The sequence below is a fragment of the Equus quagga genome, chromosome 11 (assembly GCF_021613505.1).
Source record: "Equus quagga isolate Etosha38 chromosome 11, UCLA_HA_Equagga_1.0, whole genome shotgun sequence".
Lineage (NCBI taxonomy): Eukaryota > Metazoa > Chordata > Mammalia > Perissodactyla > Equidae > Equus > Equus quagga.
In genome coordinates this window covers 18454175-18469679 of record NC_060277.1, presented here as the reverse complement: position 1 = coordinate 18469679, position 15505 = coordinate 18454175, and the positions used below count along the sequence as shown (strand labels likewise).

At 36.3% G+C, this 15505-nt stretch overlaps 1 protein-coding gene across 1 annotated transcript in view; it reads left to right on the top strand.

The window, feature by feature from the left end:
* The first annotated feature begins 2351 nt into the window (after positions 1–2351).
* Positions 2352–15505, top strand: part of KPNA5 (karyopherin subunit alpha 5) — a 42367-nt gene continuing 29213 nt past the window's right edge. The window contains exons 1-6 of the mRNA XM_046675196.1: positions 2352–2501; positions 5342–5475; positions 7566–7667; positions 7792–7891; positions 11893–11987; positions 14994–15125. Of these exons, the coding sequence (XP_046531152.1) occupies positions 2498–2501; positions 5342–5475; positions 7566–7667; positions 7792–7891; positions 11893–11987; positions 14994–15125 (567 nt within the window). The 5' untranslated portion in view covers positions 2352–2497. The remainder of the gene's footprint in view (positions 2502–5341; positions 5476–7565; positions 7668–7791; positions 7892–11892; positions 11988–14993; positions 15126–15505) is intronic.

Below are 15505 nucleotides of genomic sequence, written 5' to 3'. Positions count from 1 at the left end.
GTTATTTATAGAGAGGACTAATGTAGTTAGAAAAGGTCTCTCTGAGGAGGTGAGTGTACTAATGAACAAACCTTGCACCAAATGGAGGAAGAACGTTCCAAGAAGAGAAAATAAGAACAAAGACTCTAAGGCTGGAGTAAAAAGAACATTTGCGACCTGAGTATAATGTTCTAAAAGAAAGAGTGGTTAATATGCAGTCAGAGTTGTAGATAGGGGCCAAATCATGTAGGGCTTTGTAGAAAGCTACTGGAGTATTTAAGTAGGAGAGTGGCATCATCTAATGATGTACAGTATATTTTTAAAAATCATCCTGGGACCAGCACTGGTTGCCTAGTGGTTAAGTTTGGAGCACTCTGCTCCAGCAGCCTGGGTTTGGTTCCCAGGAGCGGACCTATACTGCTCATCAGTGGCCATGCTGTGGCAGCAGCTTACATACAAAAAAAAAAAAAAAAAGGAAGATTGGCAACAGATGTTAGCTCAGGGCGAATCTTCCTCAGCAAAAAATAAAAAAGGAAAATCACTCTGGGGGCTGAGTGGTTAAACAGGGCAGATTGAACATGTATTTATATTCCTCGCCTTTCAAAATCTACTAAAATGATGAACAAATATAATAATAAACATTAATGAGACTAACAGATTTTGAAAACTAGAAAAAGGATGGATGAGAAGTAACTAACTTAGCTAACAACAGTAGTCAACAAAAAACAAGTTAATTCATGCACGAAAACTCTGGAAATGTTCAGAAATTAAAGACTAGATACTTCTGAAAAAGATATTAAATTTGGGCTTGAAATGAGGAACATTTTGCTGAAAGTGTGAATAAGAAGCAGTTAGAACTATACCCACGTATTTCCTCCATCACAAGGTTGCTAAGTGACTCATTTTTCCCTCCTAGATGGAAGGCTACAGGTTTAGTGTATGAAGAAAATGAACTGGAGAGGCTGTCAAGTCAGAAATGCACAACTAAGTGTGGGGGTCAAGGTGTTGCACTGAAAATGGGCAACAGTGAGAACTAAATTGGGAATTATGAGGCCCCTAGCCATTTTCCCCCAACGCATTCTGATATCTGAGTGTGCTTGGAAGGCAGGATATTGGAAAATTCTTCTCTAGGGAAAACCATTGGTTCAAGAGAAAAGACCTACAAATAATGACTTTTAGAAAGTCCTCCAGTGAAAAAGCCAAGATCCCATGTTTTCAGCCCGTAGGGAGGTCAACGACTGATGGCGAGTAAACAAACCCCACTGATCCACAGGCTTACAATAGGTTTCTGTAGTGTCTCAGTCTTAAATACGAATGCATACTCAGTGATCACCAGGCATTTGAGTACAGCCTGTGGCAGGAAAGGTGAAAACCAAAATGATCAAAAAGAAAAAAAAAAAAGAACTCTGAAGAAATAGACAATGAATGAAAGAGGAAGAAAAACTTCAAGGAAACTACAATCAATATCCTCAGAGAGAGAAGAAAAGATATTTAATCCTGAATTAAAAATAGGAAATAGCTCTTGAGATTAAAAAATACAACAGCAAGATTAAAATACATTTTATATATACCAGTTGATTTACATATATATATATATATATATATATCTCAATAGAGAGCTGAAAGATAACTCAAGAAATTTCTCAGAAAAGAGAACAAAAAGAACAAGAGATGGAAAATAGGAGCTTCTTCGGGACAGGAGTCACGTGTCAACCTTGTATTTTCTGTGCCTCGCATTGCATCTGGAAAACAGTCTGTTTTCAATACTGTTTGTTGAACTCCAGGGTGAATTACAAGGTTATACGTGTGTTGTAATTTACAGCACTTTATCTGGAGTTATTCATTCCATGTATCAGTGACTACTTTTTTGTCCGAAATCCACAGATTTCATATAGAATCCAATATTATAAATAAATGGCAAAGTGAAAAGCTTGAAACAAAGGAGCAGAGCATATGGGAAAAAGTTAATGAAGATGAAAAGGGAAAGAGCCTCGGTAAAATTCGACGAGGTTGGGATTTTTATCCGTTGTGTAAAATGTTGTAGCTCCAATACCTAAAACAGTGCCTGGCACAGATTAGGCCCTCAATCAATACTAGGTTGTAGAATGAATGAATGAACGAACGAACGAACGATGAGTGAATGAGAACTCCACGGAGGACTAAGACGGTAGGACACGCTCCTGCCACAGCGCCTGCGCCGGGTTAAAATACCGGAGTCGGTGCAGGCGCCGGCTCCTCCTTCGGTGGGTGGGGCTAGGGCGCGGGCTTCTCTCCGCCCCTCCGCCGATCTGTGCAGCCGCCGCTGCCGCCGCCGCGGTCGCCGCAGTCGCCGCGTGCAAGGGCTTCTGGGAGAGGAACCTCGGGGTCTCGGGGAAGGGGCGCAGGTGGCCGCCATCTTGAATTGCGAACCTGGTCGCTGCTCTCCACGCTAGGGGCGGGAGTGGCGACGCCCCTGTTACCTGCAGCAGACGCCGCAGTCGGGGGCTGGGAAGTCGGGGCCCGGGTTAGTGCCACATTAATGGGTAAGTGGGAGTGACACACCCCAGGTTGGGTGGGCCTCGGGTTTGGTCCCTGGGGGAGCTACTGGCTCCTGGGGCCACTGTTTTTATTCACCCCCTTCCTTGCAAAAGGTTCAGGAGCAGGCCGTGGCCGTGGTTTTCTTAGGTTCGCCTCAGGGCGACGGCGGTGATGGGGGCGTGGCAGCCGGACCTTTCCCTTGCGGACGCGAAGGCGCGGGGAGTCCAGATGCTCGGACAGGCAGGCTGGTCCTCGGAAGGAGTTTTAGGCAGCCGGTCTCATCCTCCAGCCGCCCTGCTTCACCGTTTCTCCTTCTCTCGGTACATGGTCTTGCCAAACGCTGCCGCTCGCTCCTGGGAGTCAGCGTCTGTCCGCGGCCGGCCGCTTATTAGAAGTTGCACGGTGGCCAGAATTAGGCAGGTTCGGCCCCGGGGCCTGCCCTCCGCCGGGAGGCAGGTGCCTCGGAGAGCTCAGTCCCGACGCCGGCAAGCGGGGTGAGACTTAGTCCGTCACCTCCCTTCCAAGATGAATAGTTAATAGTGTTTCCTCGATAATGCATAAGAGATTAAAGCATTTGAAAGCTGTGAAACGGGATGATGATACTTCAGAAGAATACAGACATTGGCATTTACTCTTTGGCTTTTTGAACACATTAAAAAAAAGCTTCTGACTTGATGCCTCTTAATTACAACACTCAATGATTCGTATTTTGTAGGAAAGTGATTTTCTTTCTTGGTAAACAAGAAACAGCTCTGTCCTTTAGATCTGTAAGTCCTGCTTGTTTGGTTGCAAGGGTTCTAGTCGGCGTTATTTCCCCTTTTGTATGGTCTTGTAATTTTACTAATAGGCACCCAAAGCCGTAGAAAGGGAGGTTTTAGGGGCACAAGAAATTCCATTAATAGATATTAGGAAAAGTTCAGATTCCAGTTATGTGCCTAACCTCAACTCAGTTTTTCAAAGAGTTGGGTGAAAAATAAGCTTATGAAAAAAGTTTCCTCTCTTCTACAACTTTAAAGTGTCTGAATAGCATTTCCTATATTTAAAATAACCTGTATGAGACAGCAGCCTTTGAAGTACAGTCTTTAACGTTATTTTCCAGAGAATAAAACAATCTCATTGGGTGAGGCACCCTTAGAGATCTTTTTCGTTGGACTCAACACATCCCCTTTAAAGCAACTGCGGTGAGGATGCAGGTGTTAAATAACAGGCAAGAAGTTAGTACCATAGAAGATAAGGAACACATGTTAATTGCGTTTTGGGGGCTAGATTTATTTGGTTAATGTATTTATGTTGAAAGGTTTTAATGCAGTCACCTAGATTAATGGTCTTAGAAGTAGTCTAGTGTGTATGTTGGTTGGGGGCACAGGTGGAATTTTCAAAGAAGTTTGCCAATTTCTTGTGAAATGTGAACCATGTCCTTGCCGTATTACCCATCAGTTCTACTCCTAGATATTTCCAAGAGAAGTGAAAACTTACATGTACACGCAGACCTGTGCATGAATGTTTATAGCAGACTTATTCCTGCCTAAAACTAGAAACAACGTAAATGCCTTTCAACTAATGAATGGGTAAACCGTGGTATATCCATACAATAGACTACTACTCAACAATAAGGAAGAAACTATTGATGAATGCCACAACATGGATGACTCACAGATACATTATACTAAATGGAAGAAGCCAGCTGAAGACTACATGCTGTATTATTCCATTCTTTGAAATTCAGGAAAAGGCAGAACTATAGAGATGGAAAACAAATCTTTGGTTGCCAGGTATTAAGGGTGGGAGAGGGCTAATGGGAGCAGCATGAGGAAGTCTTGGGGTTGATGGAACTGTTCTGTGTCTTGATTGTGATGGTTATATGCCTGTATACCAAAAGAGTGATTTTTACTGTGTGTAAATTAAAAAATAAAACAATTTAATTCATTATTCTTGTCTCATAAACAAGCAGGCAAGCAAACAAAACCACCACTCTGATCCTCCATCTGTATTCCTTGCCTTGGGTTATTTGGCATCATACTGAAATAATAGCTGAAGATGAAAAACCATGGAGTCATCCTCAACTCCATTTTCTTCTTCACCACTATGTCTTATATTCATTTGGCCTCTAATTCTTATTGAACTAATTTCAGAAGTGTTTTTGGAATCCAGTCTATCTTCTGTATTTCCAATGCAACTACTAATTTAGTTTAGGGCTTCATCATCAACATTTGAAACAACTGTGTCTTTAATTTCTTTAATTCTATTCCTTAGGGTCAAGTCTAAATTTCTCAACCAGATTGCGGGACCTGTATGTGATCTTATCTACCTTTCTAGCTTTATCTTCTGTCCCTTCTGCCGTGCATCCTCTTGTTCAGGCACACTCAGTAAATATTTGAGGTGTACTTATTGAAGCCTAATACCATATTCGACTGAAGATAAAATGCTTCAGTGATGGCTGTTTCCTGATCTTGCCTGAAACTGTAATTTAGAAGATTTTTACCCAACGATCTCAGGATTATTTCCTAGCTGACGGTGATTTTAAGATGCATTCCACTTCAGAAAGATGAAAATGCCAGGAATGGCAGAGTGCATCTTAGAATCAGTGAAATTAGAGTAATGACTTTGTCTGTATTTAGAAAATCTATTTGTTTGGTAGTTCATTCCTAAAATACTTGGTCATTTTGTTCCAATTTTATATGGGAGTGAGAGGATATTCTTTGTGCATAATTTCCAGCGTGGATTTTGTTGGTCTATTTAATTGGTGAGCCTGAATCTAGTTCCCTGAATTTAGTTACCCTAGAGTAAATGTTTCGTGTAGTCTTAGGAGTTACCAGTATCTGTTTTCTTCTCTCCTAACCTTAAGATGCCATGGCTAGTCCAGGGAAAGATAACTACAGAATGAAAAGTTATAAGAATAAAGCTCTAAATCCTCAAGAGATGCGTAGACGAAGAGAAGAAGAAGGAATACAGCTTCGAAAACAGAAGCGGGAAGAACAGGTAGGTGTTTTTAAATATTCTGTTTAACACAAAGCATTCTGTACAGATATTAAAAGTTTTCTTATTGTTAATTTTTGGATAATTCTAAATGAAAAAGTGTTTTAGGAAATTGAATATACATAAATCTATTCTTTTAGTTTATTAGACTCCAGGAATAACAGCAAATTCATGAGCAGAATCCTGTGCTATTTTTTTTAATCACTGACAGGAATGGCTTTGCTGTTTCATTAGTAAACGTTTTATGTTATTTATATTTCTACCCCACTGCTAAGAAATTTTTACTCTTGAGCCTATTTAGATAACTTCCATTTGTCCTTGTAAAATTTGCCCCCTAAAAAATGTTGCTTATATTCATTTGTTGCTTTCTGTTTCGTAGCTCTTGCTCCTATTTAGTTATAGGCATCTTCCTGTGCTCCTTACACTGTTCCTCCTATAGTGTCGTCATCTAGATCTCAGCCTTCTCTGTGTGAACTTTGCATATGTGACGTAAGGAATAGAAGAATCATTTAAAAGATTGCATCTCAACATTTTTCATTCCAGAATATACTTAAATTTAGAAGTATTTATAAATAGGAGGGTGCGGTCCTCACACAAATTAAATCTAATATGTGAAAAGGACTAGCAATTAAGAAAGCAGAGAAAGACCTGTTTTAGAAATATGATTGTGATTTGTTGTCTCCCTATCTGTAGTATCTAGCACAGTCCTTGCTATATTATAGTAGGTACTCAGGAAAAAAAAATGTTGAATGAATGATTAGAAAGAGAACTGTGTACAGATTGAAGAACAGTTATTTATCTATCGAAAAGAACATGATGCCAGACTTTTTTCCTCAATTTTGATTTAGAAGATGTACCTCTGAATCTCCGTCAGTGACCGTACCATGTCTCTCCTCCTCCTTTTTGGTTTTTTCAAACAAAACATTTATTTGTTCATGAATTTAACTTCTATTTCTTAAGCATCTATTAGGTGCTCAGAACTGTACTAGGCACTAAAATTATGGCAAAAACAATAAAAATTATCAGTGGAGGGGCTGGCCCAGTGGCTGAGTGGTTAAGTTCGCGTGCTCCGCTGCAGGCGGCCCAGTGTTTCGTTGGTTCGAATCCTGGGTGCGGACATGGCACTGCTCATCAAACCACGCTGAGGCAGCGTCCCACATGCCACAACTGGAAGAACCCACAACGAAGAATATACAACTATGTACCGGGGGGCTTTGGGGAGAAAAAGGAAAAAAATAAAATCTTTAAAAAAAAAAAATTATCAGTGGATTTTTCTGAACTACTTTAAAAATAATCAGTTGGAAACAAGATAGCTGTAACATTTCCTCCAGACTTTTCAATAAAAAGTAACTTTGTAATTCATAATTCCCTATTTATACTATCGGTTCAGTTTTATATTTTTCAGTAAATAGTGCTAAATAAAACTTGATGTTTAAACTATTTTTTATTGCTGTATAATTGACACATAACATATTAGTTTCAGGTGTACAACATAATGATTCAATGTTTGTATATATTACAAAATGATTGTCATAGTAAGTTTAGTTAACATGCGTCACCACACGTAGTTACAATTTTTTTTTCTTGTGGTCTGTTTTTTTCTTTATTTTTATCCACTACTGAATTAATAAGCATAGGGCTATCTTTCCTGAGAGTATTCTCTATTCCTTGTTAATCTGATATACTATGTTAAGATACCACATGTTATCTCGCCCGTGGAACAGATTTGCTTTTTAAGATTTTCTTAGAAAAATTCTTAGACGTCTCATAATCCAGTGTGAGCATATGTACTCTTTCAAATGCTGTAAAATGTGATTGTGTACTCTACTTATGGGCCGGGCTATTGGTAAAAGATGGAGAATAAGAATGGCCCAAAGCATTCTGCAGGGCAAGAGCTAACCTAGCCCAAAAAGTTTAACTTCTCATAGATAATTTGAGTCTTCTTGCTATGATTGGAAACTACTAAAATGTTTAGAATTTTAAATGATAAAATTATTGGTTTGTTTTGTTCACTTAAATGAAAACTAAAATTTAATGGGAATTCAGTGTTTTATGGAAAGCTCAATGTATAAAGTGATTTCTCTTTATTACAGTTGTTCAAACGCAGAAATGTCTCTTTGCCCAGAAATGATGAAGCTATGCTAGAAAGTCCTATCCAAGATCCGGATATCAGTTCCACTGTACCTGTTCCAGAGGTAGATATTACAAAATTGTATTTCAGACTATACTCCGATAATATTTCAGAGACAGTGGATACAGCAAGCATTATTCATGTGAAATATTTAAATCATAAATTGTATTTTCTTTTGTGTGTTTTAGGAAGAAGTTATTACCGCAGATATGGTTCAGATGATTTTTTCTAATAATGCTGAACAACAACTAACAGCAACACAGAAATTTAGAAAGCTCCTTTCTAAAGGCAAGAATTATTTTAGCATGCTTATTTGATAATAGAAGATTCTGTAGTACAGTTTTATTGGATATTTTAGTACTTAGTATTTGTACTTAGTATTATTAGATATTTTTTATTTTAAGGCACTTCTCTTTGCCAGTAGGTCTTAATTTTTCTTTAAAATGTATTTTTAAATAATATCTATTTTTTAAACATTATGTTACCAGAGTAACATGTGTTGATTGTATAATACGTGCAAATATAAAAGAATTTTAAGGGCCAGCCCGGTGGCAGGTGGTTAAGTTTGGCGCACTCCACTTCAGCATCCTAGGTTCACGGGCCCGGATCTCAGGTGCAGACTTAGACCACTCATCAAACCGTGCCATGGTGGTGACCACATACAAAAAGAATAGAGGAGGATTGGCATACACGGTAGCTCAGGGCCAATCTTCCTCAAGCAAAAGGAGGGAGATTGGCAACAGATGTTAGCTAAGGGCCAATCTTCCTCACCAAAAGGAAAAAAAAAGGAATGTTAAAAAGCAAATGTAAAAATCATTAGTCCCACTACCAAGAAACAAAGTTAGAGATACATATTTTTAAATTCTTGTAGAAATATTTTTCAGACGTGATTTTTTTAAATGACAACATAACATTAGAGAATGAATCTAACATAATCAAACATTTAGTTTTTTTCCCAGTTTTTGATTTTCAGAAACAATGCTACATAAATCCTTGTACAACCTAAAATTTCCTTAGTATAAATTCATAAAAGTGAAATGATGGGTCAGAGGGAATAAACAGTGTATTAATTTATACTCCCATCTTCAGTTTGACAAGTATTCATTTCACTATATTCTTACCAACAATTATCTTTAAAAAAGAAGACAATGCTTAGGTAATAGTTCATTTTTAGATACTCAGGTTGAATATTTTCCTTTAATTATTGATCTTTGTAATTCATAATTGCCTGTTCAATTTTATATTGAGTTGATAAAAATTTCTTGTGTTTCATGTATAGAATTTATAGCGTTAGTAATTCTAGTTAAATTGAGCTGTATATATGAAATGATGAGGTTTTGAAAATGCCTTGGCACAGCTGCCTTATCTTCCTAAGAGAGACAGAATTTAATAACACGTGAGAAATGAAAGAAATCTTGTATTCAGGTCAGCAGAGATTACAAGGCTCTTGCCTTTGCTTTCTTATTGTACTTGTTCATACATACTAACAACTTTTGTTTCTCTATCTTCCAAGCTAAAGTAGCTTAGCAATGTTAGGAAATCCTTACACGGTCAAGAATGGCTTCCTCTTCCTCACTGTGCTCCACAGCTTTTGTTTCTGTAATTGGGATTATTTTTGAGTCAAACTAATATTTTTAAATTATTTTTTACATGATCATATTCTCTTTCAAGGTTTCTTTTTGACATGCGTTATATTATAACCAATTAGGAGAATTTATTTAGATTTAGTTCTATTTAAGAATGTTAGAGTTTGCCACTGGTGTTTTCATACCACAGCTTCCCCATTATTAAATTCTTTGGTCATAAGATTTTATCCTTATTTGCCTTAATTCCTCAGGGTATTCTGTTTCTTTTAAACTGTATCATCTTTTTCATAAATCAGTGATTTTTTTCTGTTTCTTCATAGTGGGATTATGCTTGCCCATGGCGGGCATAAAACAGGCGTTATAGATGTTTTCTTTTACTGATTAATGTGAGTTCCTGCCAGATTCATCAGACCTAAAAACAATATTTGACTGACTTTAATTTTACCTGGTCCATCACTATAGGAAACATGGGAAAGGAGCTAGAATCAGAACTGGAACTAGAACTGGAACTCCTCTGATGTCAGTCATGAGAGTGACATTCTGCTAGAATCTCTTATTCACTTCCCTATCATGGCCTCTCTCATGGATGGAAATCACAAGTTGTCATTTTCTTCAATCCTAGTTTTATAGAAATTTCTCCAAATCTTTTTTTTTGTGGCTGACTCTTGCTTAGTTTTCAGTGCTGAAGCAGATATTCCCGTATGTTACTTATGATTACATTGCCATATTGACTCCTCCGTAATAGTTTATCACCTTTATACGATTATATGTAGGCTATTATTCTGTCAATTAATATAATGCCAATGTGAAAGTTAATAGTTCATGATACCTGTTAGATTAGCTGATGATCTAAATGCACTTTGTTTACTTTTAGGTGGAAGTAACAATAAATGTGTTGCTCTTAATTCTCCAGGAAGAAACCTTATTTGTGTTCTTAAGTCTATGTATATACCATATGTCTATCTATATGTATCTATCTACATTTATAGATACAGCTGACGGTCTCGCTACCCACTTCTCATCCTCTAACCAGAAAATCCTGCATTTACTTCCTTCTCTCAATCTCTTCTGTCTCTCCCCTCAAATAAAAAGAGCAAGACAAAATTTTTGTCCCTTAAAAATAAAAAGAGGATAGTAGATTTAGAATTTTCTTTTTGAAAAAGAAAGAACTAGAAGGTGAAGGTGGTAACTACAACTTTATAATTTTGTTTTGATGTTTTTAAAGGTGGAGAGTAAAAGCATTAATAATACATATTGTTTTATCCTGTTGGTATTTTATAACTATAACAACAGTTTAAGCTAGGCTCTGGAATTTGCATTTTGAAGAATCCAGGCATTTCATTTAGAACACCCAAATAAAACTTGATGGGTATACCTTTACTAACCTGGCAGAAATCTCTAATTTTGATCAAGTTAGGATAGCAAATTTGTAGAAAAAAGAAGAAAAGAAAGAAGTAAGTCCATTCCTAAGTAAACTTTTCTTAACAACTGAGAACATTATTTCTAAGATTTAAGCCTACTTAAAGCTTAATAATAAGGTTTTCTTATATCAAACAAGCAGGATTTGTGCAGATGTTTGATGGTTACCACTCATTTATTCGTTCTACTGAATAAATACAATATGTTAACATTTATGTATGAGTTATTTGTGATCAGTAACATGTTCAAACAGAAATTAAGGAAAGAGTGAGTCAAAGTGGAAATGAGATTTCTCTTGTGTGACTAGGTAGGTGGAGAGATAACTCAGCAGTGGATTCAAATGGTGGGCACAGGACAAAGTGAAGGAATAAGCATAGTGATGTGATGAGTTTGATCTTTGTTATACTACATTTTAAAGAAGGTGTGAAAAAAAACTGTGGCCAATAGGCAGTTAAAAATACGATCTAGAATCTAGGAGAGAAGAATTCAGTTATGAAAGTTAAGTTTGTGAATTGTCACAAATGATAATAATAAGTGACAATTGAATTAGCAAAATAGGTAAATGTTCTAGGAAGAAAATAAATAATGGGAAGGAAACTCACCCAAAGGAATACAAGAGAGAAGTTACTGGAGACCCACAAGAGGATACATTTGCTGAAGCTAAGGGAGAAGAAAGAGTTCTTGGTCCCTAGATTGCCAGTAGCTGGAATATCTTTGTTTTAAAGTTTCTTAGAGATTTTATGATTTTCAAAAGCCCTCTGCATTTCATGAACATATATCAAGAGTTCGAGGTAGTCCTATAGCATTCTCTAAATAATAAATAATACTCTGGCAAAATAAAACCTCTTCTGGCTGAGACAAGCAATTCATGGTTGATAGTGAAGGAGACACCCTTGGACACTGAGGGTTGTGTTATAAAGAATTAGTGGGAACTTTATCCCTCAGTTGGTGTTTTGAGTGTTGGACTGAAATAATTTCATGTTGTGAAGGTGACCTCCTAAATGGCCTTCAACTTAGAAAATTTAAATATTTGTGTAGGAAATATTTTAGAATTTTCTTATCATTATTTCTCATCATTATTATTAAAAATAATTTGCTTTGCAGTAAGCATTGCAATTATGAGAACATTTGTCTTCTTCAGTTGCACCCAGCCAAGGGTTTTAAATAAACTTGGTCAGTAAAACATAGGAAAGAGTTATTTTGTGTGTCCTGTTAATTGACGCAGAGAGCTGATCATTGTCTTTTTGTGTCTGTATAATAACTTCATTCTTTTTTAATTTTTAGAACCTAATCCACCAATAGATCAAGTTATACAGAAGCCAGGAGTTGTACAGAGATTTGTGAAATTTCTTGAAAGAAATGAAAATTGTACTTTACAAGTGAGTTGTATAGTTTTCTTTCTTAATCTCTTTCTAGAAATGACATATGGTTGAAGTTTCTAGCAAAAGCCATACTTCCACAAAACTGAATATATTATAAGCCTTCAGTAAATACTTGGTAACTAAAGGAAAAGGTAGTACCAGCTGTCTTGCCTTGGTTGTTGTTGCAATGTTAGTTTCTTCTAGGAACTATTATTTTATTAAACAATTTTGGGAAAAGTATATAAAATCATTCCTAATTTTAATAAAAATTTTGTAGTTGTCAGCCTTTAGAAAACCTCAAACTGAAATGTTAATTTAATGGTTAAATTTATTTTGGCTTGTAGTTTACTAGTTGTAACTTTTTAGTATAAACTCTTTCACCTGTTAAAACATTTTTATTATCTATTGATATTTTATTTTTTTCAAAAAAAAACAAATTAGTGTAATTTACTAAAAATGTTACGAAAGTTAGGTTTGTCCAAAAGAGCCTTGCTTCTCAATTATACCATAGGGACAGTTTTAAGATTTCTTCCAAATAATTGGCTACTGTAAATTACAGTAAATTACTGAAGTTTGCAAATATTTTACTGTTAAAAAATAGATTGTTCTTCCTGCCTTTCATTGCTATATATATTTTAAGTAAGAGTGCAGGGTGGAATTATATCTGTTTATCAGGAATTGCACGAGACCTGCAGCTCAATTATCAATGGTATAGTCAGAATGGATAACTGTTAACTGATATTCGAGTAATAGCTGTTGAAATTACAACTTAGAATAGTGTTCCACTTACCTGAATAATTTGGGAAAGGTCCTCACATTTTAGGTAAAAGCAAAGGAATCTGTTCCACATGTGAATGTCACCCATCATGACTTTTATGCTGAAAAGTTATTGGGAATATTTACAGTAAGGGTCTCTGAGGAAAAGCCCACTTCATTAATGTTTTAGTCTTACTGTCAGTTGGTTTTCAAAGTCTTTAGGTGTTAGTGCTGTAAGGACTAGAGATCATAACATCTGGTCCCTTTGCTTTATATATAAGCTCTGCGTCCAGACTAAAATTGAAGCTTCCTGATACCTAGTTTATTATTTGGCTCTTTAATTCTAAATGAATGAAAGAGCAAATGAGTGAATATGAGTAAATAAAATTGAGTGCTAGTTTGAGCCATACATTGTGTAAGGCATTGTAGTTAAGATATTGAGTAAGAGATTGTCACTCTCTGCAAAAGTTCTTCACTCTTTGTTGAGGAAGACAAACACATAAACAGATCTGCAATAACATAGTATGCTTAATGCTATGACATAACTATAAAGTGCTTTGTGAGCACAGAGAATGTAGCAACTTATGTGTTTAGGAGAAGTCGAGGAAGACTACACAAAGTTTGCATGGCTTGTCTTGAGAATGAATTAGAGTTTGGCAGGCTGAAAAGAGGAAAATTAATTTCAAGTTGTGAGAATAGCATGTGCAGAGAGCATGGTATATTCAAGAAGAACATTGAGGGGCTGGCCCCGTGGCCGAGTGGTTAAGTTCACGCGCTCCACTGTAGGCGGCCCAGTGTTTCGTTGGTTCGAATCCTGGGCGCGGACATGGCACTGCTCATCTAAGCCACGCTGAGGCGGCATCCCACACGCCACAACTAGAAGGACCCACAACGAAGAATATACAACTATGTACCAGGGGGCTTTGGGGAGAAAAAGGAAAAAATAAAATCTTAAAAAAAAGTGAAGAAGAACATTGGGAACTTGATCATTTATTAGTCACTGTAATTAAAGCCTAATGAAATTCATCACTATGGTCTTGGGGCAGCAATATGCTATACCATATTACCCAAGTTCATGTGAAACATGCTAGTTCAAAACATTGATCTAACTAATAGAGAGGCCGCAGGCTGGGGGCCTATCTTCCCTTTCTCCTTTTTGCTTTTTTTGTTTAAATCATAGCCATGCTCTTCCAGTTTGCCACAGTTCCCCACTTACTCCTGTTACTCTTTTTCTGTTAATTATTTGTTCTGTAGTCTTGTGAATTGACCACTCTTGACTAATGCTTTCTCCTGGGGATACCAGGAATAACTTTATGGAGTAACTTTTTATTTGTCCTTTAGTTTATTTCGTTATCTACAATTGATTAGGAATGTGATCTCTTTTTTATTTTTTAATATAAATCCTTCCCTTAGAGATTTTTCTTAGTCTCATACATAATAGTAACTGTACTTTTCATGCCTTTCAGTAATGCTTTTGGGTGAATTTTAGTTTTATTAATCATAGTGATATCTGCCTTAATGTGAAAAGTTGGCTATTTATGTCAAATATTTTTAAAGCTATAGTCACTTGTTTTCCTGTGGATTTGTTGGTCATTTTCAATAATTTGCTGGTTTATTGTTTGGGAGCCACAAGTTGAATTTTCCCAGTTGTTTCTGTTATAAATTCATCATATATAAGTATATTCAAACTCTGATTGAATTAATATGAATAACTTGCCGGAGGCTCTGCTGCTTAAAAGAATACCACAAGTTCTACTCCTGGCTCTACTAATGGTTAACTCTTTGACATTGAACAAAGCACCTGAATCTCTGGACTTCTGATTTTCTTGTTTCTTAAATGAGGAGGGTGGGACTAGATGATCACTAGGGAAACAAAAGTACCTTTTATGATTCTGAGTTCCATAAATATACTATTCCTCTATTAAGTAGTCTAATTTATTTTCAAACTGCTAGCTTTAGAACACCTGGCTCTTTAATAGTAAACATTAGGAGTTTTGTTACTTATGAATTCTAATGTGCTCTTTTATTCATAATTTTGTAAATTTTCATTATGTTCTTTCTCAGTTGTTATTTTGCCAGACTGAAGAATCCCTTTTTTTTAAGGATTTTCATCTGTGAAATGTGATTTCACATTGAATCTTACTAATCATAGGCCCGTCTTTCTTTCATACTTGTCCATCTCAGTCTTTACTCCCTCTCTCCTTCCCTTCTTCCCCTTTCTGACATTTCTTTGGTGCTTTCATTTATTCTACTTTTATCTTTCCTTAGTTTGAAGCTGCATGGGCGTTAACTAATATAGCATCTGGAACTTTTCTACATACTAAGGTAGTGATCGAAACTGGAGCTGTTCCAATTTTCATCAAACTTCTTAATTCAGAGCATGAAGATGTTCAGGAACAGGTAAGTTTCTAATTTGCACTGTTATATTTACTAGGTTTTAATTTTTTTGTGAAAGTACCAATTGTGATTATGATTTGAAATTCATTTTGTGCAAATTGCCTGTACATTGTATTTGCTAAAATGCAGTCATTTCTATTCAGCATCAAATTAGAAGGAAGAATGAACTGTCTCCTGCATAATCCTGGGTTCTCTATAAGTGTGATCTCAGCTATCATGGAAATTATTGTTCCCATTTATAAAAGAGCATACTGAGACCCAGAAAAGTTAGTAACTTACTCAAAGTCACAGTGAATGAATGAGCAGGTTTTAAACCTGGGCCAGTCTGACTCGTTTTTTTTTGCATGTGCATAGATTATTTTGTTGTTTCTTTTAAAAATATC